Below are 22,984 nucleotides of genomic sequence, written 5' to 3'. Positions count from 1 at the left end.
TCCTAATGGGGGGGAAGGGTGCTTATTTTTCCTGTCCCCTGCTGTATGAAGATACGCTTTTGCGTATGGTCCACATCAGTTGCTTGCAGCTCTTCCTCAAACCTATGCTTCTGCATTTGGGAGGTTAGCGAGTGCTCTTCTGTATAAGAGCCTGAAGCTGGGTCGCTTGCAGTTTGTTTCGGCATCGAAACCCTGTCTGCGTGTTTTTTTCGGCTCCGAGGTGACTCTTTTCTTTTTCGGGGCCGAAACCTCTCGGCGTCGATCTGTTTCGGTGCCGCTGTCTCGGCGTCGAGCCGTGTCGGCACCGGCATCTCGGTGTCGAGGCTTGTCTCCAGCACTTTCTCGGTCCCGAGAAGGCTGCGTGCCGGTGTCTCGACCGGAGTCGGACGATCTCGGCACTGTTTGGGCCTTTTTCGGTGCCGACGGGCGGTCACCGAATTTATGGGTGGAGCCAATGGCCTGGTGGCAGTGGCGTCCCCTGGGCCTTGTAAATGTTCTTCTGAGTGGATTTCGACGTCTTACTCACGGTTTGTGTATCGTCGAATCCTTCGGAGTCTGAGTCTTGGATCGAGAAGGTACCTTCTTCTTCCTGTTCCTCGAACTCCCGTTGGGCTGTCGGTGCGGACGCCATCTTAAGTCTTCTGGCTCGACGGTCTCGGAGTGTTTTTCGGGACCAGAACGCACAACAGGCCTCGCAGGTGTCTTCGCTGTGCTCAGGTGACAGGCACAGGTTGCAGACCAAGTGTTGGTCTGTGTAAGGGTACTTATTGTGGCATTTGGGGCAGAAACGGAACGGGGTCCGTTCCATCGGCGTTCTTCAGCACGCGGTCGGGCCGACCAGGCCCCGACGGAGGATCGAAAAACTACCCCGAAGGGCACCGGAGCTCTTCGATCTTCGATGCGGTGTGGAATCAAAGTACGCCGATCCCGAACGCAACAATACCAACGAAAATCTTCCGAAATTAGCTAATTTTTCGTTCCGAAACTCGGAGCGACAGGAACACGTCCGAACCCGATGGCGGAAAAAAAACAATCGAAGATGGAGTCGACGCCCATGCGCAATGGAGACAAAAGGAGGAGTCACTCGGTCCCGTGACTCGAAAGACTTCTTCGAAGAAAAACAACTTGTAACACTCCGGCCCAACACCAGATGGCGAGCTATTGCAGAACATGCGTATCTACAGCGACAGATGCCATCGAACATATGCTTCTAGCTTCCATTTTCTTGTCATCTGGTAGAAGATCCATATATGGGGTGATGTCTGACCACATCTGGCGGTCATATCTGTCCAGGATTGCTAAAGAGTCCACAGTATGCACAGTAGTGCCTGAGATGGTGGAAAATCTTTCGCCCATATTATCAAGGCACCTGGCCTCTCTGTCAGGTGGTGTTGAGATGGGTGCTAAAAGGTTCCTTGACCAGCGCTGAGCAGCTCATGTTATCACTGAGTCTGGCTTTGGGTATTTCTTGTCAATTCTAGGAAGAACTGCAGTCCCTGTAGCTGGTGTTTTCATTATCTCTATACCTTCCTCCCATATATAATCAATCATAGGGATTGCCCTCACTGTCTTTTTTGTATGCTCCTTGAAATCATAGAGAAAGCAGTCCGACTGCTTGATTGTGGTTGAACGCTGAAACCTCGTAGCTTTCCATCAACGTGTGAAAATCACCAATATCCTCTGGTGGAAAATCTATTGGTAAAGGTGCTGGAGGAGATGGTTCAGAAATAATGTACTCGTCCCACTAATTGTCAGCTGACTGGGTGTCCTGAAGTTCTGCCTCTTCTCTGTTGTCGCCTGATGAAAATGGCTCATCACTTGAAGGCATGGCAATGCTTGAAACTGGCGCTATCCTAGGCGTAGGAGGTGGAGATGCAAAAGGTGGTAGATGTGCAAGTGCGGGTGTTGCCCCCTGCGGGTGAAGAAAAAGGTTTATGATAGTCCTCTAACATTGCTTGCAAGTCCTGTGCTAAAGCAACTAGAAGTTGGAGCATGGGTTGATGTGTAGGCTCGATATATTGTCTGGACTTGTGCCAGTGCTGTTAGTGGCGATATACCTGTTCATATTAGGTGGCCTCCTCCTCCTCCTCATCATCATCATCATCATCATGATATTTTGTGATGGGCTATGAGCTGGTCCAAAGGGCCCATCATCAGCAGATTCTTCCAATTCTAACAACTGACTAGTTGGTAAAGGAGAGATTTGTGTAGGATCTTGCAGAAAATGTCTCGTCGACTGTGTCGTCGATGAGAGCGCCAACGGTGGCAAATCTGGCATGAGGAGTAGCACTGATGATTTATTTGATTTTGTCAATGGTGTCATTAATGAACCTTTGTCGACTGCGCCGTCATTGGTGGTGTTGCTGTTGACAGTTTTGTGATGGTCATCAATGACAAGGTCGCTGTCATCAACAGGCTTGTTGTCGTCTACGAGATGGTCGTTGTACACGATGTGGTCCTCGCTAACGGTGTGGTCTGACGGAGCAGTCGTCATTGACGGTGCAGCTCTCATCGATGAGATGGTCATCTTCGATGGAGTAAAAGTATTAGTTGCCAGTGATTGTATTTTTGTAGCAGTCGACGACTGTGGTGTTGCCGTCGTCGACAAGGGCTTCATGGCTAGTTTTATTTTTACCACTGCAGTTTCTGAGAAGAATTTCATAGACTTTAACGTCAAGGAAGAAGCAACAGTATTTTGTTTTCCTTTCTGTGAGGCACTTTTGGAAGACTCACGGTGTGTCTTTTTTAATGCTTTTTCATGTCCGGCTGGAGACCTCTGCAACCTTTCTCTTTTCTTAGATTTTTCCTGTGAGGAGGTGAAACTTTCACAGTATTCCTCCTCAGAGACAACAATAGTCTTAGTTTTAAGTTTTTGTAGCCACAATAACAACCTCTCCTCTCTATCCTTGAAGGCTTTAGGTTAAAAACGTTCTGCAACTTTTGCAGTCCTTTACCTCGTGGTGTGGATGCAGGCAATAAATGCAGTCTTTATGAGGATCTTTTAAATGCAGCCTTAATTTAGTAACTTTTTGTGGTTCACCCTGCAAGGCATTATGGCTGTTGCTTGACTAGGGTTCACACCCCAGTCAACCAAGAACTCAGTTTCTCACACCTTTCTCAGAAGGTTCTGACATGGTGATACAGCAAAGAAGTTTGGATATACCAAAATTGAGAAAAAAACAGAAGAAAACTGACCGGAGCTCAGGGAGACTCCCTCTCACAGGACGTGCAGTAGAAATCTGATGGACTCATCCTCTCCTGAGAGTATTCTACAGGGTGCTGTTGCCTGATTGGGTATAGTTCAAGTTTGGTCCTTTTTTAATTAGGACATAGATAGGCTATTGCAGTGACTATTAATTGCATTATAACCTATGGTAATGTCACTTACTGCTTTATTAAGATACAGTGGGGCTCCCTCTACAACGACGGGGAATGATTCAAGCATGTAAATCTAAGAAAGATCCAATACTGGAGAATCAATTATATCATGCTGTTTTGCACTGGTATGTGTACACGCCCTGAAGTTGTACTGTGGTACTGCATTGTATGCGATTTGTGAATCGTGCAGACTAAAAATGTTAATGCAGGGAGAAGACCTTTAGTAATCAGCAGTTTTGAGTGACAAACAACAATGTATTAGTGTATGTTTGACCAATGTTTTCAAAGAAGACTCTGAGAAAACTGCAACTGGGTTTCTGGAAAAACTGATGATCAAATCACATTAATGAGATAGTTGTATAGGAGTATCATGATTATTCCACCTCTTCGCAGATTTCACCTCTCTTTTTAACAATTCTTTCTATGGTGTTTTTAACTACAACAAAGGCAACAAAACACCAACTGGCAGAATATTATTGAGAAGAATCCCATACTATATACCACAAACAATGTTCTCTTCAAAGCACTTTGCAATTAAAAAGTGAATGGACAGCCTCATTTAAAACCTAACGTACAATACCTTGGAGAGTGCTTCATCGTGAACAACAGTGTTGGTCGTCAAAAGTACAAGGACTGTCTGAAGTAACTTTAATTCTTCAAGGCCATTCTCCATTAGTTGCCATAACATATTAATAATATTTCCGGCAGCAATCTGCATTAAGAAAATAAAAGAGATAATCATTAGTTTCTTGTATTTGACAGTTCAGTGCTGGAGTTTTCCATACAACTGTGAGTGTTGCGGCTAGGCTGCAAGCTCAGTAGATAGCTTAACACAAATCTTAAATGGGTTGATTTAGCAGAAAATCGTGTATAGGCAAAATGGTGCTTATGTATGTAAATACAGTGCAATGCATACCAATTATCATGCATGAGTGTACAGCTGTTTTAGGACAGTAATGTGTGTGCAGATGGATAAGTCAGAAAGCAATACTCTATTTACCAACAAAAGAGTATCAAACCAAACCATCAAAGGGAAAGTTTGTATGCAGCGAACTTCAACACAGAATGTTTTTGGGTACATCCCAACGTATTGTTACAGCAGATCAATTTATCAAGCACTACCAAATTTAACAGGTCAGACTTCGGCTATTGCTTGCCAATGCTTCTTTCCTTTTAATGATTTCTTCTTAGGTAAAATAGAAACCATTGAAAGATTCATGTGTGAAGGCTCTCTTTGAATGTTTATTGTTATACTTGACTAAATCTTTGCTAAAAATGATACGAATAAGGCTACCTGTGCAAATTTTCATATGCCGTATAAAAACGGGAAGCTCTACAGGAGCCTGTGCGGGATGCAGGCAGACAAACAAGTGGTTGTGAGAGCCTGGGGCACTCTAAGAAGCTGCTGGGCCCTCACCCAAAAAAGAAAAAAGTAAACGTTTGTTAAAGGGAATAATAATGTTTTATTTATTTATTTTGTACAAAAAGGAACACATTGGCACCTGACACTTAAGGGGAACACTTGTTTGTCACATGTGTACAGTTAAATTGCTGTTGCTCATAGTGAGGGGATACAGTGAGTGAAGTAGCCTGACAGTGCTCTGTGCTCTACGAAGTGGTGGGCATAAGCAAAATGAGAATGACACTACAAGAAACTAACGGATAAAAAAGGCTGACTGAAAGCCACACTACGTTTGTGTGCATTTGTAAATGTTTTTTTGGCAATGCGGAGAGAACCAAGGGAAGTGATTATAAATAAACATAGGAATAAACAAAGGTTCCCTATACCATATCAAAGGGATAGTGGAGCAAGACCCTGCAGTATATCTAGAAGGTGGCCCTCCAATACACATTGTCCAAAAGCCTTTTGAATAAGCAACATTCAATCAGCTAAACCAAACATCAAACAAAGCAAGAGGACTGGTCTCTCACTGTACCACGTGCTATGCTCGGGAACATTTTGAATAGAGTCTTGAAAACACAGCCAAACTCAGTGTTTTTTTCTTAATTCCAAAATGGCTGCAATCCGTTTTCAATACCTGTGGTACAAGGAGCAGCTACGACACACACTGGATGAGAACCCATGGCCCTATGGACCAGTTTAGTATCTTGGGCAGACTCTTACTGGCCCAGTTATTGGCATAACAGTAACTAGACTCTTGCTTCCCAACTATTTTTCATTGTTTTACCAAATCACAACTTGGATCCACTGTACTCCAGCTAACATAAGCAGCTGTGACCGCTTCCTCATTCCTAAACAACAACTTATCAATGTGATCATTAATTAATTCCTGATGTGAAGTGAACATAAAGAACAAATTATCTTCCGTTAGGCTCTTTATGGTGGATACTCTTGTGAACCACAGATTAGTCACCTTTGGGATATTTAGAAGAGCTAGACTGGATCTAGATATTTTCAAACACTTGCTCCCATGCACTGATAGGAGGCACCAGTGGACCCTGATGGCCTCGCACTGTCTCTGGAAGTGACAGGGCATAGTTGCATAAAAGTGGCAACCTTGAGCGCTGACATGAAAGATTAGAGATGGCAGTGTGCTGAATCCAACTTGGGCCTTTTTATACTCACCGTAGACCATTACACAGAATTGGGAGGGTAATGAGAAATATCTAGTGAGACAAAGTATCCACGAGAAAGGGCTTTATATAAAGTAAGTAACTTGTTTTTTGATGGCTATTCTAACCACAGTTAAGTCACCTTTTGAACAGATACCCAAGCAGCCCCTCCTATACGTTGGAGGGTCGGAGGAGTGGACTCAAACCAAAAGACTTGCAGGATCAAGGGGACAAAACGGCCTTCCCAGTGGACTTGACTACCAAGCAGTAGTGCTTGGTGAGTGTATACATGAAAAGCCATGCAGCAGACAGCAAAATGTTCAGTACTGGAACGCAACTGGCTAAAGCAGCTGTAGCAGCCTTGGCTTTAGTGGAATACACTAGTATGCCCTTTGTTGACATGTCTTGGCCAGAGTATAATGTGTTTTAAGCACAGAATGGTCCACATGGGAAAGGTATGTTTCTGCACTTCTTAGCACCGGCAAAACCCATGTAAAGCAGGTCATCAACCCTGTTCCCTTGGGATGCTTGGTCTAGAAAATGAGAGCTCTTCCTAAGAGATGTGATAAGGAGAAAAAGGGGTACATTAACGGATTGGCCCACGCTGAAAGGCAATACAACTTTACAACAAATTAAGCAGAAGCCCTTATCACAAATTTGTCAGGGATGAAGGTCTGGTACGGGGATGCACTAAGAGTGCCTGCAGTTCCTTGACTTGGTACACAGAAGTAAGTACGATAAGTCGCACTGTTTTGATGGTAAGCAAACGCATGGGTCAGCTGTGTAGGGGGGATTAAAGAAGAGCAAGTCAAAAACATTAGGGCCAAGAAAAGGTGCCATTGGGGTATGATGAAAAAGGTCAATGGGAACATTTACATCAGTCCTTTGACGGATGTCATCATAACTGTTGAATAACAAAGGCTTGTCGCGCAAATGCAAAAAGGCCAAAAGGGTCAACACATAACCGTTATCTGTTCTCACTGCAAAGCCTTGTGAATGAAAGGTAGGCCAAACAACAAAACACCGGATAACTTGGTACTCACATCATGTACACATTTCTATTGCATCTACTACTTCAGCAGTAAATCAAAATCGGGCAGTTGCTGACACACAATCTCCATGCCTGAACGTGTATGTTGTGGAAATTCAAGTGTAATACCTTGCCCTGCTTCTGGACAGTGAGTCCTTCTGAAGAGGGAGATGGATTGAAAGGCAAATGCTTAGTCTCAGTAGATTGGTGTATCACACTTTCCAGGCTCAATTCACAGATATCAAGATAACTTGAGCCCAGTTCATCCTGATTTTCTGCACTTACAGCAGAAGACGTAGGGATGGGATGGCACACAGGAGACTGGTGCACAATTGCAGAACACGTCCACTAGGGATCCTCTTGGAGGAAATGCTGATATACAGTAATTCTGACACTGCAAGTTCTCAGCTATAAAGAAAAAGATACAGGGAAGTCATGTCCCACTGGGCGAAGAAGCCACGTTTCATCTCCGGATGATTCTGCCATTGGTGGTCGCCAGCAGACATCTGCTATGATTGTCCACCCTGGTACAGAGTGATCCTGCCATATGACTGCAAACTAGGAAGACATCTCCAAACTTTCCAACCATGGCCAAAGGAGTAGTTCTTCTTGGAATAAAGATCATAACACCATGTTGCCCTGTTTGGTGCAGTGCCATATTGTATGGTGAAAAGGCCTCCCCATGATGGAAGGGAGGAAGGTCTTCAGAGCCGACTGGATGACACACAGCCCCAGAAAATTGATATGGATTTTGTTCCACTACGAACTGGAGACCCCCAATTTCCACTTCTCCAAGATGACTGCCCCAACCCAGAGAAGATGTGTTTGGCACTACTGTGAAGTATGGTTGGGGTAGGAAGAATGGCCTGCTGGACAACAGGTTAGTGCCCACCAGGTACCAGGGAAGATCTGTGGCTAGCCCTTCTGAAATACGGATGTTGTCCATCAGACAACCTCAATGCTGTGCCCAGTGGAAGGTCCACTGCAAGGTCTGCATGTGCAAGCAGGCACACTAGATCAAGAAGATGCATGAGGCCATGAGTTGAAAAATACATCAGAACTATCCCAGCATGGACCCAAGATTGAGTCCAAAACAACAGATTCATAGCCTGAATACCCTGGACTCGCTGCTGGGGAGAAAAAGTCTAAATAGTACTGTGTCCAGGGTGGTCTCTATGAATGGAATCCTCTGTGCAAGCCTCTGATGAGACTTCAGCTCATGAAGCAATAACTGAAGGATGGAAGGAAGGCGACTGTGGCCTGCGACTAACACTGGCGGCTGAAGGCCAGCGTGCCAGTTGTCCCTTTGGCCACAGAGAAGTATGAATTTCATACAGAAGAATGGCAGCATGAGCCGCTGAGGAGGGAGTAAAAACAGATGGTATGTGCGATGTGAGGAGGGGGAGATGTGAAGGGCAGGGTGTAATCCCTCTGAAGAATGTGTAGAACCCACTAATCTGAGGGAATAGCTCTCCACCCACATAGGAAAAAATAAATCCTTCTCCCGACAGGACGAACATATCTCTCAGAGAGTCAATCTAAGTGGTTTGGTAGCCACTGTAGAGGGTGAAAAGGAAGAAGAAGATTGTTCACCTTAGCAGTTTCCATGACCCCTGATACCACCACACATCAAGGGCTCTGAAAAGATTCGGTAGGCTGATGTACTGGCTGCAAACTGCCACTGAGGATAATCCTTGCCTCACAAGTATCCTCTGAATTTACTGTACCATTGGTGGAACTGACGGGCTGATGAAAATAAGCCTAAGGGTGGACTGTATGATGGCTGTTTTTAAAACGCTCTACAGCTGAATCAGCCTTCTGTCCATACAGTCTGAAATCATCAAAAGGCCTGTACGTCACCAGACAAACCTATGGCATGCATCCAGACAGGATGCCTGGTCAAAAAACAGGTGACCGTTGGAACAGCCCAAACAATCCGTGCTTTCAAGGCTACAGCTTCTTGTCCATCCTGAACTGTTTGGTCAAGGGTGTTCCTGAATTTGTCAAGGACAGTCTGCAAGATTTTCCTGGCCACATCCTACGTGGTGTGAGTGTACCCGCGAAGAACGCAGACAGCAATCAAGGAGCTGAAAGACCAGCTGGCTGAAGAAACACTCCTATGCCAAAGGTGTCAATACTCTGACTCCCTATCTGGTGATGCAGAAGGTAACACATTAGGGTTGGGCCACCAAGCTCTCATGGGTTGGGTGCCGAGTCAGAAAGTTCAGGTGTCCAGGGGCTAACCTATGCCACCTAGCCACCAGGTGACTAACTGGGGGAGTTAAACATGGCTTCATCCCTGATGCCATCTGTCACAGCCTCCTTAAATGGTAACAAGGATTCTCACAAAGCAGAGTAGGGCTATAACATCTTCTTCAACAGGTTGGCTTTTGTCTCAATAAAGGAAAGCTGTAGGTTTATTACTTGTGCAGCTATACGAACAACAACCGCGAAAGAGGAACTTTCCTCAGTGGGCGGTCCTGTTGAAGAATCTAATTCCATTCCAGGAGAAGCACCCAGGTCACTAGCATTTTGTAAACATAGGTAAAGTCTAACATTATTATAATGAAGGGGGAGCAAGTTGTCTACCTCATTGTCGTCATCACAGTCACAATCATCAAGCAGAACATTTTTAGATCCTTGAACTGCATCTGAATCCAAGCTGAACAAGGCCACCAGCTGGCACTGAGGAAGAGGAGATCATCCAAAGTTGGAGGTTGTGCTTTTCTTTTCTCATAGTAAGACATAGGCCAGAGCTGGCTGATGTCGGCTCCATATCAGAAATGAATCCAGAGAGGGTGCATTTGGAGTCTGGTTTGGCAACGGAGAGGTGGGGTCTAGCATGTCGCTCGGGACCAGAATAGAAGCATGGGCTTAAGCTTGCAGGGAGCCGAGAAGAGACCCAACAGGTCAGCCAGCCTGTGGGAATGGCCATTATCAGAAGTGAGACTGGGGACTCATGTGGTTACAGGCGGCCTGAAGGCGCCATGGAGGAGACTGCCATTACCTTAAAAATCTACAACATGGCCTCTCTATCGGCAAGGAGAAGGAGGGGAAGGGGGTATATGATGACTTGGGAAACTCAGGATGCATGAGGATCAGCCTGAGGATGAGCAGTTCGATCTTTGGAATGTCGACTGCACAGACCCTCTCCTGAATGAGAACAGTGAGACAGAGACAAGTCCTACTTGACCTTCTTGAGGTTACTGTGTGTCTTGGACTTTGACTTGTAGACAAACTGTGGGAACAGGACTTAGCTTGGGAACAGCCTCCTGAGTGAGTGGGTCAATCATTTCACAAATGACCTGCCCCACTTTTTATGTTCTGCAACAGTGATTTGTTTCCAGCTCTCTTATTGGCTTTGGTGCATTGGTGCAGTTTAAAGCCTGTGGTCTTGGAGGAATACATTTCCAGGGCACACTGTTTAGTTCTGATGAATTTTGAGGGTTGGCAATACCAACAAATTTGGTAGAGGTGTTCAGATACTGTGTCAAAAGGAGCAGAAATAAAGGAGCGGATGTCAGAGTTGGCAACTATATGTGAATCAGTGCTGCCATTTATGGAGACCATGTGATTCTGTCACGACCTAACAGCAGAGGGGAACAAGTGCTTAAAAAAAAAAAAATCCATATCCATTATGGTACCTGGGAATGTTCAAAAGGTGAGGAATCTGTGATTAGAACTATCCTCCAGAAATAAATGTCTGGTGATAGCAATCCAAATACCTAGAGAAGGATAAACAACATGCCACACTGGGACATTAGTACTCTATCATGGTATATAAAATTCAACAAATAATTAAAACCAGAGGCCTTGTGTAAGATTTGAAAGTTCTTTTATTTCACAGAAGCTGTCATCTGGCTGAGTACCAGAACAAAAAGTAACAAAACAAATCTAAAGTGAAGATGATTGAATTGTAAAATCTCTTACTCTTATGCTTTTTACTGTAGTGCTCTAAAACGTTAGTGCAAAACATCCATCATTCATCTGCTCCTGTTGTCCAACAGTGTCTCTTACCTCTGAAACAACTTCATGTGACATCAGCCTTTGTATGGCAGCAAGACAAAGCTGTGTAATTTTAGGCTCCTTCGTTCCACATCCCATTAGAAAAGGCTGAACTACTTCAGAGCTGTTCTCTTTCAGGGCTTTTAATGAGAAATAAAATTAAGTTAGTGATTTAAAAAACAAACACTATCGTTTAATATTAACCTGCTTCTAATTCTAGCGCATACATTATTAAAAAAAATTAAGTAGTGGTCAAGACTGAAGTTGTTGCCATCATATCATTACATGTTCCTATATTATGCCCACATACATACAGGTGATCAATCAGGACCCTACAGAAGGTGAAGGAATACCGAGTTAGCTGCATCTTCAAAATGAGTTATCAACAAGGTTGAAACATCACCTACTCGTAAATAACGTAATACACAGGACCTACCAGATCCTTACTTTCAAAACCCTATCATTTTCACGCTTCTTCTCACACTCTTTGAAAATTGAAAAATAGTAATTTTTTTAAATTACAGGCTGGCAATAAGGATCCTCTATTAAATGTTCATGAAACATCCCCACGCCCCGCTTGTCATATGCAATTACGGTTATTAGATTATGACAATCACTACAGCACAATGTTTACTGAGGCTAGACAAGATATTGCTCTCGCTTTAAAAGATTGTAAAAACATACCCCAGGACACATGATTGGCACACCTTAAACATCGACCCTAAAACATCTAACACTTTTGCATAAGTAAAATGGAAAAGCAAAGTGTAAAGCACCCCACTGATCAATTTCTAGCAAATATCAAAAAACTTATTTTTTGCAAGTTTCTCTTAAACAAGTTTCTTGTAAATATAACATTCTGAAAGCAATAAAACTTGATAAACCAGACAGAGGAGGAAACAATGTCCGATGTGTGCTCATGAATGAATGATCTAGAAGCAGAGAATGCAGCATAAATCTGCTCCTAGGGCTGGAGCGAGGATTATTTGCACCAGAAGCTAAAATTTATTTTTGATTAGGCGCTTCCCAAGCAAAGAGTCTAATCTGCAGCTCCACATTGCAATAAGGAAGTTCATTGCTGCCCATAAGATGGTAGTGCCTTAACTGGCCTTGTGATTGTGTCAGCTCGTCCCCTTCCTCCTCTAGAATCACAAAAATCAGCTAAACAAGTGGTTCCATGCAGTCTAATATCGAAACTCTCACAATCACCTATATTGTTTGGCATTTAGATAGACCGGGTTTCAAGCTGACAACACTTTAAATTTAGTTCCCATTGATCTAATAACCTGGGAACCAGACAAATCTCACAAAATACACTGACCACACATTTCACTGGAGGAAACAAAGAAATCTTCCTGTCTGAAAGATGCGAAAACAGATACTAATGCGGGAGCTGTTGAAAATGGCATGGTTCCTATCTCATGGCCCCAAGTCTCAGAACATCTTGCCTCCATGTCATTTGATTCAGCAATGGACTTGATGTGGAGACAGTAGGAGTCGCAGAGGTTTAGGCAGAGGGAGCCTGAAATATGAGAAGGGACAAGTGATGTGTCTAATCTTTCTGCTTCAGGTTTTCAGTCTGGTTTCAGGGTGGGAGGCGAGAAGGAGAGTTCAAGTGAGAGGGAGTACATTTCTAAATTTAGACGTGAGGCACATGAGGGAGCCATGCACAACAGAGGGAACAGGGGTTTCATTCAATTCGGAGCACAAAAGAGTTAGACTTCCTGAGGAGACACAAGAAGGCAGTTTCCCTGAGGACATATACATCACTTGAGAGTCAGCAATGTTCTAAGTTATAAACTGAATACTAAGCGGCTGAATGCACTGGAGAAAGGTGGAAATGCTAAGGTCACCGAAGCATAGTGGGACAGGAATAGGTCTGTCACTGGAAACTCATTTACTTCAATAAGACTGGGGAAAATTATTTCATGACCACAGGCTCGGATTATGCTTTTGTTTCTCTATTTATATAGCTCAGTAGCCCAACTAACAAGTAATACAAATGCAAAAGACTACAACTCTCTTGAGTCCAAGCTGAAAGTTAGAGTCCACCAATTGGATACAATGGTCATACCATAAGAACATCTTCAAGCAACAGCACTTCCTTTCTTCGCTGCTCAGCAGCAAGATAAGAGCTCTTCCTTGAGAATGTTCTTACTGTGATTGACCTTAGAGTATTGGTGTATTGTAATGAGTCTATTGGCATTTCTGTACTGCTATTTTCTGGTAGTTATTGTACGCATTTTATTTGTTGCATAATACTGTCCCTTCAATGTGGAGTCATTCTGTCAGTGTAAACTCTAATCATAAAGGACACCCGTGTGCGGGCTCTATTCTCCCTCAAGTATGGGATAACCTTTCCCGGGTATGTGCGAAGGGGATAACCTTCCATGGGCATGTGCAAAGGGAGGCAGCGGAGTGCCACCCTTGGTCCGCCACAGAGAGTAACAACCGCAGAAGCAGGCTACTTAGCTGGCTTCAGACCAGTGGTGGTGTGTCAGCACCACAAGGAGCGTTCTAGTTGCGGCCTCAACTGTGCGTCTCGCTCATGCCTTCTCTGATTCCGGAAGGACTGGAGCGGCGCACAAGTTTCAGTGCATCAGCAAGTTCTGAGTTATACTCAAGTTAAACTCTTACAAAACAAATTTCTTGTACATCCCTGCAGACCTTCTGAATATGCTCCAAGGTACTGGGTCCTTGTAAATACCTCTAAGTTGTGCAGGCCTACTGATTGACCAGCTACTCCAAGACCGGGTTGAAACAAGCACTATTTGTATAGCCCACAGCCTGTGGTATTTAATCCAGCAATCTCTCATATTTTTCTATAGTTGCTAGTGTCTAGGCAATTATCGGTTCTGATCACTATGGCAGCTACCAGGAGGGAATAGTGCATTAATGAATGTGGAAAGGAGCCTCTCCCTTTTCCCTTTAATGAGGAATCTGGGGATGCGGTTGACATGTCCCTTCAGCAGGCTGTGTTGGCAGCCTTAGAACCCCTGAGCATGTTGATACTTATTTACACTGCACAGCACAGCTTCATCCCTCAAGGGGGAAACCTGTACCCAAGAGGCCATTCAAAGGTCCCACCGGCTCCTGCACAGGCTAAATCTTAAAAAGTGCAAACACATTAGAGTGGCACCCTTCACACCCCCAAAAGGACAGGGTTAAAGTACATACAGAAACAAAAAATTCTCCTTGGGAATATGCTCAAAGGGAAATTTTTGTTTTGTGTAAATCTTAAAAAGTGACATCCCCTCCTTCAGACACCTTTGACAGACATTCATAGAGCACTGGACCAATCATTAACCCCTTTTCACAAGACCTGACCCCCATCAGAGAGGCAAGTTTCCCTGTAATGTAGAATATGGACAATGGGGAAGATATGGATGCATCTGACCACAATTTCGATGAACCAGGGCCCAGCAGACTGTGGAGGCCAGAAGGCAGCTCCAAACACCCTAAGGTGGATATTTCTACTAATGCAGGAACTGCAAGGTCTGTAGATCAGAAGGCATGATTGACCAAAAGATATTTACCAGCCTTGATCAGAGGAGTGGGTTCTGGCAGTAAAAGTGGCCAAGTATGTGGGTGACAGGATCCGTAAACGCATGGACAAAGCAGTCAGTGTCTTTGTACAGGTGGAGTGCCCAAGACAGTCTTTGGATGCAAAGGTCGCCTTGACACTGCAGACTGACTGCAAGATGGCTATTTCCATAGCAATGTTTACAAAAGATCTCAAAAAAGGGATTGATTGCTCTTGAAAGGCTTGCCAAGGCAAGCTACTGGATATCTTGGGGATCTCTAATAAAGATCCTAAATATGTCAGAGAAGGTCAAAGACACTGGCATACTTATTTCACCTGAAATTCTGACATATGGGCCCAGAGGGCCATCTGTTCAATAGGGAATGCTAACTACACCCTATCAACTGAGAGACAAAGCTCTCTGTTGATCAAAATTGATCTAAAGTTAGGGGAACTAGCCACCTCAGAAGCAGATGCCGAGGTGGATGGAGGTAACTTTGGAGATAAAAGAATTTGGCAAGTTCGTCAAAACCTTTTCCTGGCTGGATAAAACCCAGCAATCTAAGAAGAGGGTATTTGGCAAGCAGGTTTTTGGAGGGGCCAGTAGAGGCAGATAGCATTCTTTCAGCTGTGCCTATTCCCCGGCCTCCAAAAGTACCAAGAAAATCCCCACAACCAATGTCAAGACCAGAGGAAATGTGGAGGGTTTTTCCCAACCAGGGATGGAGGTAGTGGCCGAGGTAGAGGAGAAACCTTATGTAGTACTGTTAATGTCCCTGGTGGAACTTCAGTTAATGAATAGCCATTATTCCCAACCAAGAGTGGGGGCATTTCAAATACAGTTTTATGGAACTCCAATACAGAGAACAAGGCCGAGACCTATCTCCTTCTCAGAGGCAGACGGCCTTTTGATCACTCAGGAGGTTCATTCTTTACTATACAAAGGAGCAATAGTCCCTTCAACATGTCATCCTTGTCAATTCTTCAGTAATTCTTTCTTTTTAGGAAAGAATATAAAGGCATACATCTGGCAATAAATGTGAAGGACTTCAACGAATGGCTGGTCTACAACCACTACAAAATAGTGGGTCTTCATCTGCTATGAGACATCCTTCTTCCGGGAGAATCAATGGAGAGTATAGACCTCAAGGACACCTATTTCAACAACCCAATTTTCCAACCACACTGAAGATTCCTACAATTTCGTTGGACGGGACAGACGTATGAGTTTCCAGCACTCCTGTTTGGACTCTCTTCCACTCCTTGTTGTTTCACCAAGGTCTGGAAGCTGACACTGGAGTTATTATGACCCATTGGGGGATTACGTTAACAATCTACCTCACGATACACTCTTCTTTACACCAAGATGTGATACATCTCCCAGAGTACCTGGAGACGGCACGCTCCCTTCTGCAGGGCCTTGAATTTATTATCAACAAGTAGAAATATCAGAGTTCACTCCATCGCAATTGATATGTTTCTTGAGTTTTCTCATCAACTTGGTACAGCAAATGCTGAAACTCCCCACAGGAAGATGACGCGGATCATGAGGAAATTGAGATGCACCCCATCAAAAGAGTATGTACCTCTCAGATCAACTGGTCAGCATATTAGATCTTCTAGCTTCCACTATCCAGGCTATTGTTCCAGGTCCCATGCATAATCAAGCTCTTCAGCAATTAAAAGCACCTCATCTGCAAAAGGATCTGCCCTACTGGGTGAATGTCAGTTTTTCAGCAGAAGTCAAAATCGAACTCCAGCGGTGGATGGACCACATAGTAGCACGGAACAGCAAAGCCAATTTCGGCTCAGCTCTGGATGTGGTTATCGAATCCAATACGAATCTCTCAAGTGTGGGAGCCCATTATGAAAAGACCACCAGGGCCCCATGGTCAGAGTAGGGAACAGGATTGCACATCAACTGCTAAGAACTGCTAGCAGGATCCATTGCAATAGACAGAGCTGCATGTTCCATTTTTTTGAAGATGGACACCAAGTTCCCAATCTCATATATAAACAGACTTGGCAGTATAAGGTCAAATGTTGTGGCCTTTATCACAAGGGATTTTTGGCACTTTTGCCTTGACAAATGAATCTCGGTCACAGTGGAGTACTTGCTGAAGAAATACAATCACAAATGGGACTGGAATCACAGGCACCTGAAGGATATCAATTCATGGAAGATACAGCTGGTTATTCTTCAGATGATTGTGACTAAGTGGGGCCCCTCTGAAGTGGATCAGTTTGCATCTCGGCCAGGCACCAAGTGCTCCAGTATTTCAGCTGGAGACAAGATCCTCTGGTGCTGCTGGGGACAGATGCCTTCATGCAGAATTGGAGCCTGCTTAGAGGATATGCCTTTCTCCCATTCTCTATGAAAGAGAGGCTGAGAGTACAGGTCAGACAAAAGAAGGCATCCCTGGCTCTTGAGGCCCCGGTTTGGAAATCTCAAGCATGTCTTTCAGTCAATCTGGAACTTTCTATAAATTTTTAAATTGTTCTTCCCCAGAGGTCAAATGTGGTAACGGATGTGAGGGGCAACTTGCAACTGTTTAGATTGCATGGAACATTGAAGCTGAGGGCCTGGATGATTAAAGGCCTGGTGGGGCATCCCAAGCCTTTCGAAGCAGACTTCAGAGGGGTGAGGATGGACTCCACTAACAAACAGTATGGCTCCGCTTGAGGCAGATGTTCTGTTGTTGCCAGGGATGGAATTTGGATGTTGTAGAGGCAGACACAGTACATAGATTAAACTTCTTATCCAAATTGTCTTACAGTGTGTTGTACAATCAATACAGTTAGGTAAGAGATTTCAGTAGGTCAGGATCCATTGAAGAGCATTCTAGTGGGGGGGGGGACATCTACTGGTCTGTCTTCTTCTTAGGGGCATTAAGTTGTTTAGGCACCCCAAGGGTAAGTATTCACAAGTTTAGGATGGGAGTGTGGTCTGACGGCTGGCCTATTTAATTTACTTCTAAGTCCCTAGTAAAGTGGCACTACCTATGCCCAAGGCCTGCAAATTAAATGCTACTAGTGGGCTCACAGCACTGATTAGGTCACCTACTTAAGTAGCCCTTGAAACACGTCTCATACCTGCTATTGCAACCTGCATGTGCAGTTTTAAAACTGCCATTTCGAACTGCAAAATAAACCTTTTCCAGGCCCAAAATATCCTTTTTAATACATATAAAGTCATTTCCAAAAGGCCGGGTGCAGTGCATCTAGTAGGGCATGTACGTTTAAGTTTTGCATGTCCTGGCAGTAAAAAAATCTCTTAAATGTGCCCCTCACTCCTACAAGGCCTGCCTCTCCGATAGGATAACACTGGAGTTACATTATCACATTGAATAAGCTCTAACATCCAAACAGAAGCAGTACCTAGTTCATGTTTGGTGTCTTTGGAATTGTAATGTAAAATCCTATCTTATGGCAAAGTTGGATTTTAAATTACAAATGTGAAATTGTCATTTGTTTTTAAAGTGGCATTTTCCTCCCATAGTCATTTATTGCCTACAGCCTGTCTCTAGGTCACATGGCCGGGTGTAGTTCGCAGTTGAGCTTTGTGTATTCCTCTTAGATAGTCACACACAAAAGAGAGCTTAGGTGTGCCTCGGTGGGCCATCCCTGGCAGGATTGGAGGGTGGAGCTGGGAACAGCACTACTTACACTTGAATAGGCTGTGTCCAGCACCCAACTCCAGCTGAAGTAAGTCCCTGACCACCAAGTGTTGCCTCTCAGGACCTGGATCCTTGGTGTGGCCTCAGTGGTACTGAATTGGAGTTAATGGGCTCTTAGCAACCGTAAAGAGGTCCGTTGGCACCGAAACATTGTCACTCGCACCACCCATAAATACTGAGCTCCGTCATCCTGACTTTATGCGCTATAGCATTGACTGCTTGCAGGGAGCACCCCCTTAAAGCTCCGACTTACCATTCTGCAACAATAGGAGGATCTCTGTGTTACACTGATGACCATCCGTGATGTTCCCTGCTCCTCGCGATCCCTCCACAGCGAATGAGACTCTTTGCGCTGGACTGAGAAGGTAACTTTCCAGCAGGACTATGTATCTGACCCGTGCTCCACCGATGCCGGCCTGAACTTGTGACCTTCTCCTGGCCTTGCATGACCAGACAGCCTTGAGTAGCATTTTGAGCTTCTTGGCACTATTTCACTTAAATCTTTAAAGCTGCATACCTCTGGTTTTACTGATTACATGTTTGTTGTTCAGGTCTTGGCTTATTTATTAAATTTCTCTCCATTGTTCTAAATTGGTGTGGGATTTTTCTTGTGTTGTGTTCTGACTTTATTACTGTTTGAAGTGAAACATAAATCATTTTCTACATTGCCTCTAAGATAAACCTGACTGCTCTGTGCCAAGATACCAGAGGATTGAGCACAGGATAATTTGTGCCTCACCCTCACAAGGATTGTGGCTGCAGCTTAAGTAGGGTTTCAACCCCTCAACCAGAAACCTAATTTCTTACAATCAGCTTTTCTGCAGCATCTAAAACTATGCTTAGTTCAATGTGTCAAGGCATATGAGAAATCGAAAGAACAACTTAGACTAGCAGATACTTCACAGCTGCTCATCTCATAAAAAAATCTGTATAAGGCTGCCTCGTCCTCCACAATTGCCAGGTGGGTTTGTTGAGCAATGACAAAAGCAGGCATTGATACTCTATAATGCTTTTGGCGGTTACTCTGCAAGGGAAGCCATGGCCACCAAAGCCTTCTCTTTTGTGGGACCCCTGGAGGATATTGTAAAGGTAACAGACAGGTTATCAAGTTCCACTTTTAAGTTTTATTGTAAGACAGTGCTTACTGACATTGATAGTCAGTAAGCATTGACCAAGCACGATCCGAGCCTCCGGTCCTAACGTAGACTGTAAACTTTTCTACTTATCATCAAAGAAAATTTTAAATCTACTAAGGGCACAGAGGCAAAGATTATCCCACCTATGAAGGAATTATGTTTACCTTCCCCACCCTAGATAAGTGATGGAAACAACTATTTCCATTGGGATGATTAGTGAAACTCAATCGTAGTGTGTTTTATGAAAATTTGTCTGTGTATTTCTATTTGATATTGTACATGGTTGTGTTGCTGAATAGGTCTCTCGTACATATGATACATATAGCCTATTGTTGTATGGTGATTAGTTTTTAAGTAGTGATTACATCCTTTATTTTGTGGGCCTTGTATATAAATAAGACTTCCAGTGATGTGATGATTATAACTGGGCCTTTTGCATGAAGAAAGAGGGAGTGCTGTTTTTGGGGATGTTCATATGGGACCACTGTCATATCTGGCTGATGGACTCTACTTTTAAGCTTGGACTAAAGGGAGTTGTAGTCTTTCTCAGTTATATCACCTGTTAGTTGAGCTGCTGAGCTAAATAAATGGAGAAAGAAAAAACATAATCCTCGCCCCTGTGTCCTTAATAGAACTGAAACATTCCTTCTCAATAGCTAGGAAATTGTACATGATAGTCAAAGTAGTTGTGCAGAAATAACTAGCCACAGGCACCACCAAGAATAGTGTAATTATTAACCTATTTAAAAGCACATTTTCAAGCTTTGTAGAAAAGGAGTCAGCCCCTGGGGACAGCATGTCTCCCACATAAAACAATTGCAGACTTGTATGATTGCATATGTGTACAACACTTTTTCTTTTTTCCTTTTTGAATAAACCACCAAGGAACTCACAAGCTGAGCAGGGGGTGATAATAGGAGTGCCCCAATATAGTGTTGTACAGGGATACAGACAAACACAATCCAGAAGAAGAGACTGGTTGCCATCTATAGATCTTTTGGGTATTTGAAGGAAACCAACATGTCTACGAGAAAGGCTGCCCTTTACTCTGAGACTCAAAAGTTGTATGCACCCTTGCACCATGTTATGGACAAGAAGAGGCAGTAATCAAGACTTTACTGATAGAAAACAAGCCAATAGAGGAAAACAAGGGTGTTTTGTGGAACTATTTGAAAGCTTTAACTAGGTGGAAATTCATAGAAGCTTAAGAAAATGCGAACTGTAGGGGTGTATGCTCTAAATATGAAACAGAAGAAACAAGGTAGTTACCTGTAAGTACAGTTATCCAGCATTAGTATCTTTCATACAGTCACCTGTCTGAATAAATTCCCTTCATCAGGCTGGAAACCGCTAGTAGTTTAGAATAGCAACTTACATTGTTGAATGGACAAAGGCCCAAGATAAGGTTTTTTTTTGTAGCACACTCACCACATTTAAAAGACCCTTAACTTTAACCAAGTAGAAAGCAATGAGCACTCTCATTCCTCAAAGAGCCCACCTTAACTCAAATATTCAAATTCTATCAGTGAAAAGGATCAACTGGTGAGTTTCCACCGGAAAGGAAGGGTGAGTCACATGTCAGTCTAAGAGAGATACCAATACTGGATATATTTAGTTACACATTGGTAACTTGTTTGTTCTCCAGCAAAGGGCTCTTTCATAGATTCACATTCTTGAATTAGAATAGTCAGCGGTCCACAACACATTAAGAAGTGGCAAGTAGCCTCACTTTATAGAAAGACATCTGTGCAGCCTTGCAAAACATTTAGATAACCAAATTGTAGATAATCAGGAGCCAGGTCCGGAATTTCAGAAGAAGAATTTGTCCTCCTTGCCTGATAGAAGCACTGAATGGATTTTGAAGTTAAATGGGCAGCACCTAACAATTGGCTAGGTTTGACAAACATAGTCTGCCTTCCCCATACAGGAGTGAGTACTTGCAAAAACTCTTTCTTTGAATGTTGAAAACCCTCTGGACCAGTGGAAATAGCAAAAGAGTATGGAAAGTTGTTGGACAAGTTAATCGAAAATGCTTCTCCACAAGTCATCTGTAGGTAATGCCTGCTAGCGAAGAGATGGTATTTCTTGTTCTCTGAGTCAAAAAACTCTGTGGGGGAGTCCCGGTGGTGGAACAGCAGTTGTAGTTCATCCTGATGCAGCTTCCATGCACAAAGCTCTCCATGAGCCTGGCTGAGGAAATCTGCTAGGTAATTGCACAGTCCGGTTAAGAGTTCCACACCTTCAAGAAGATGCCTTGGTTACCACTCAGTCTCACAATTGTTTTACCTCCTAGATACGGATCCAAGCTCTCATTCCCCCTTGCTTTACAATTTAATGCATCAGCATCATGCTGCCTGTGCAAATCAGAACTGAAGTGTTTTTGATGTGGGAGTAAGGCTTGCAGGCCTAAATGAATGGCTCTGAGTTGCAGGATATTTATAATTAGACTATTTTTAACATTCGGCTATTTGTCTTTTGTTTTCAAGACCTGCATATGTGCTTGCTATCCTTCCATAGACACCTCATCTGAAACTAAGAGCACTGAAATAGGATGCCTTTTGAAAGGTTCTGTGCCTTTTTCCACCACCACAGAAATGTCAGTTTCAGATGGTGGAAAAGAGTACCTTCATCTTTCAGTGGACCCTCAGTCGGTCTCCAAGGGAAGTCTAACTCTTGTGTGATGGGTTATAGTCTAATTCTGCATTGCAGGATTAGACAAATGCAGGAGTACACGAGTTCCAAAAGGGACTGGCTCAACGGAGAGGGCAGATTGGAATATGGCTCAATCTGGTAATGTGAACATATTTATTGAGAGGTGTTGACTCATGGTCCAAGGAAGGTTAGGGTAGTTGCCAGTGATAGAAAGGATGTGATCTGATTCAGAGTGAGCATGTAACGATGGAAATGTGTCAGGTAGGCATTTGCTGACTCTTCTGCCACCCTTGCTGTTGACCTTTTTATAAGCCAGTCATAGCCTTTTTCCTAAGACAAGCCACCCCTAACACCCAATAAACAACTGTTGAAGATGCTTGGGGCTGAGCCGAGGCCCAAATGGGAGAGCTTTGAACTGGTAACACTGCCCAACCACATAAAATCTCAAATACTGTCTGTGGTTCTGATGGTCAGGGTTGTGAAAGTAAGCGCTCTGAAGGTTTGAGGATATCAGGAATTTGCCCTCTTCGAATAGAGAAAGGACCTCATGCATCAGGACCATTCTAAAGGACTGCATCCCTAGGAAATCGTTCAGAGCCTAAAAATCTAAGTTGAGTCTCCAGTCATTTTGATGACCAGGAAGAATCAGGAGTAGATTAGCCTGATATCACTTTTTTGGGACATTCTGAAGTGTGTCCTTCAGAAGGAGGCTGTAAATTTCCTGTAGCAGGCGGGCATGATGCTCTCTGGCTGGCAGGCATCAGGGTGGATACTTTAATAACTTTAGGGTATGCCTACAATGTACAAACTGGAGTTCCCAACGGTCTGCAGCTATGTTCTCCCATTCCAACACAAATTCTGAAATCATCCCACTGACTAGCTGAAAAGTACAGGGGAATCAGTTCCATCTGTGCTTATCCAGAGGGTATACATGTTTTATTCCTTTAAGCTTTTGGGGAGCTCTACTGTAGCTTTGCCTCTGTGCCTTTGAATGTCCTTACTGACAGCA

The 22,984-nt window shown here is 43.7% G+C and overlaps 1 protein-coding gene across 1 annotated transcript in view; it reads right to left on the bottom strand.

Moving 5' to 3' along the window:
• MON2 (MON2 homolog, regulator of endosome-to-Golgi trafficking) overlaps positions 1-22,984 on the bottom strand; it is a 775,721-nt gene that overhangs the window by 667,334 nt on the left and 85,403 nt on the right. Inside the window, 2 exon segments of the mRNA XM_069229077.1 lie at positions 3,959-4,090; positions 11,000-11,127. Coding sequence (XP_069085178.1) covers positions 3,959-4,090; positions 11,000-11,127 — 260 coding nt within the window.

Source organism: Pleurodeles waltl, chromosome 4_1 (assembly GCF_031143425.1).
Source record: "Pleurodeles waltl isolate 20211129_DDA chromosome 4_1, aPleWal1.hap1.20221129, whole genome shotgun sequence".
NCBI lineage: Eukaryota > Metazoa > Chordata > Amphibia > Caudata > Salamandridae > Pleurodeles > Pleurodeles waltl.
The sequence above is the reverse complement of the archived record's forward strand: the minus strand, read 5'-3'. Positions and strand labels throughout refer to the sequence as shown.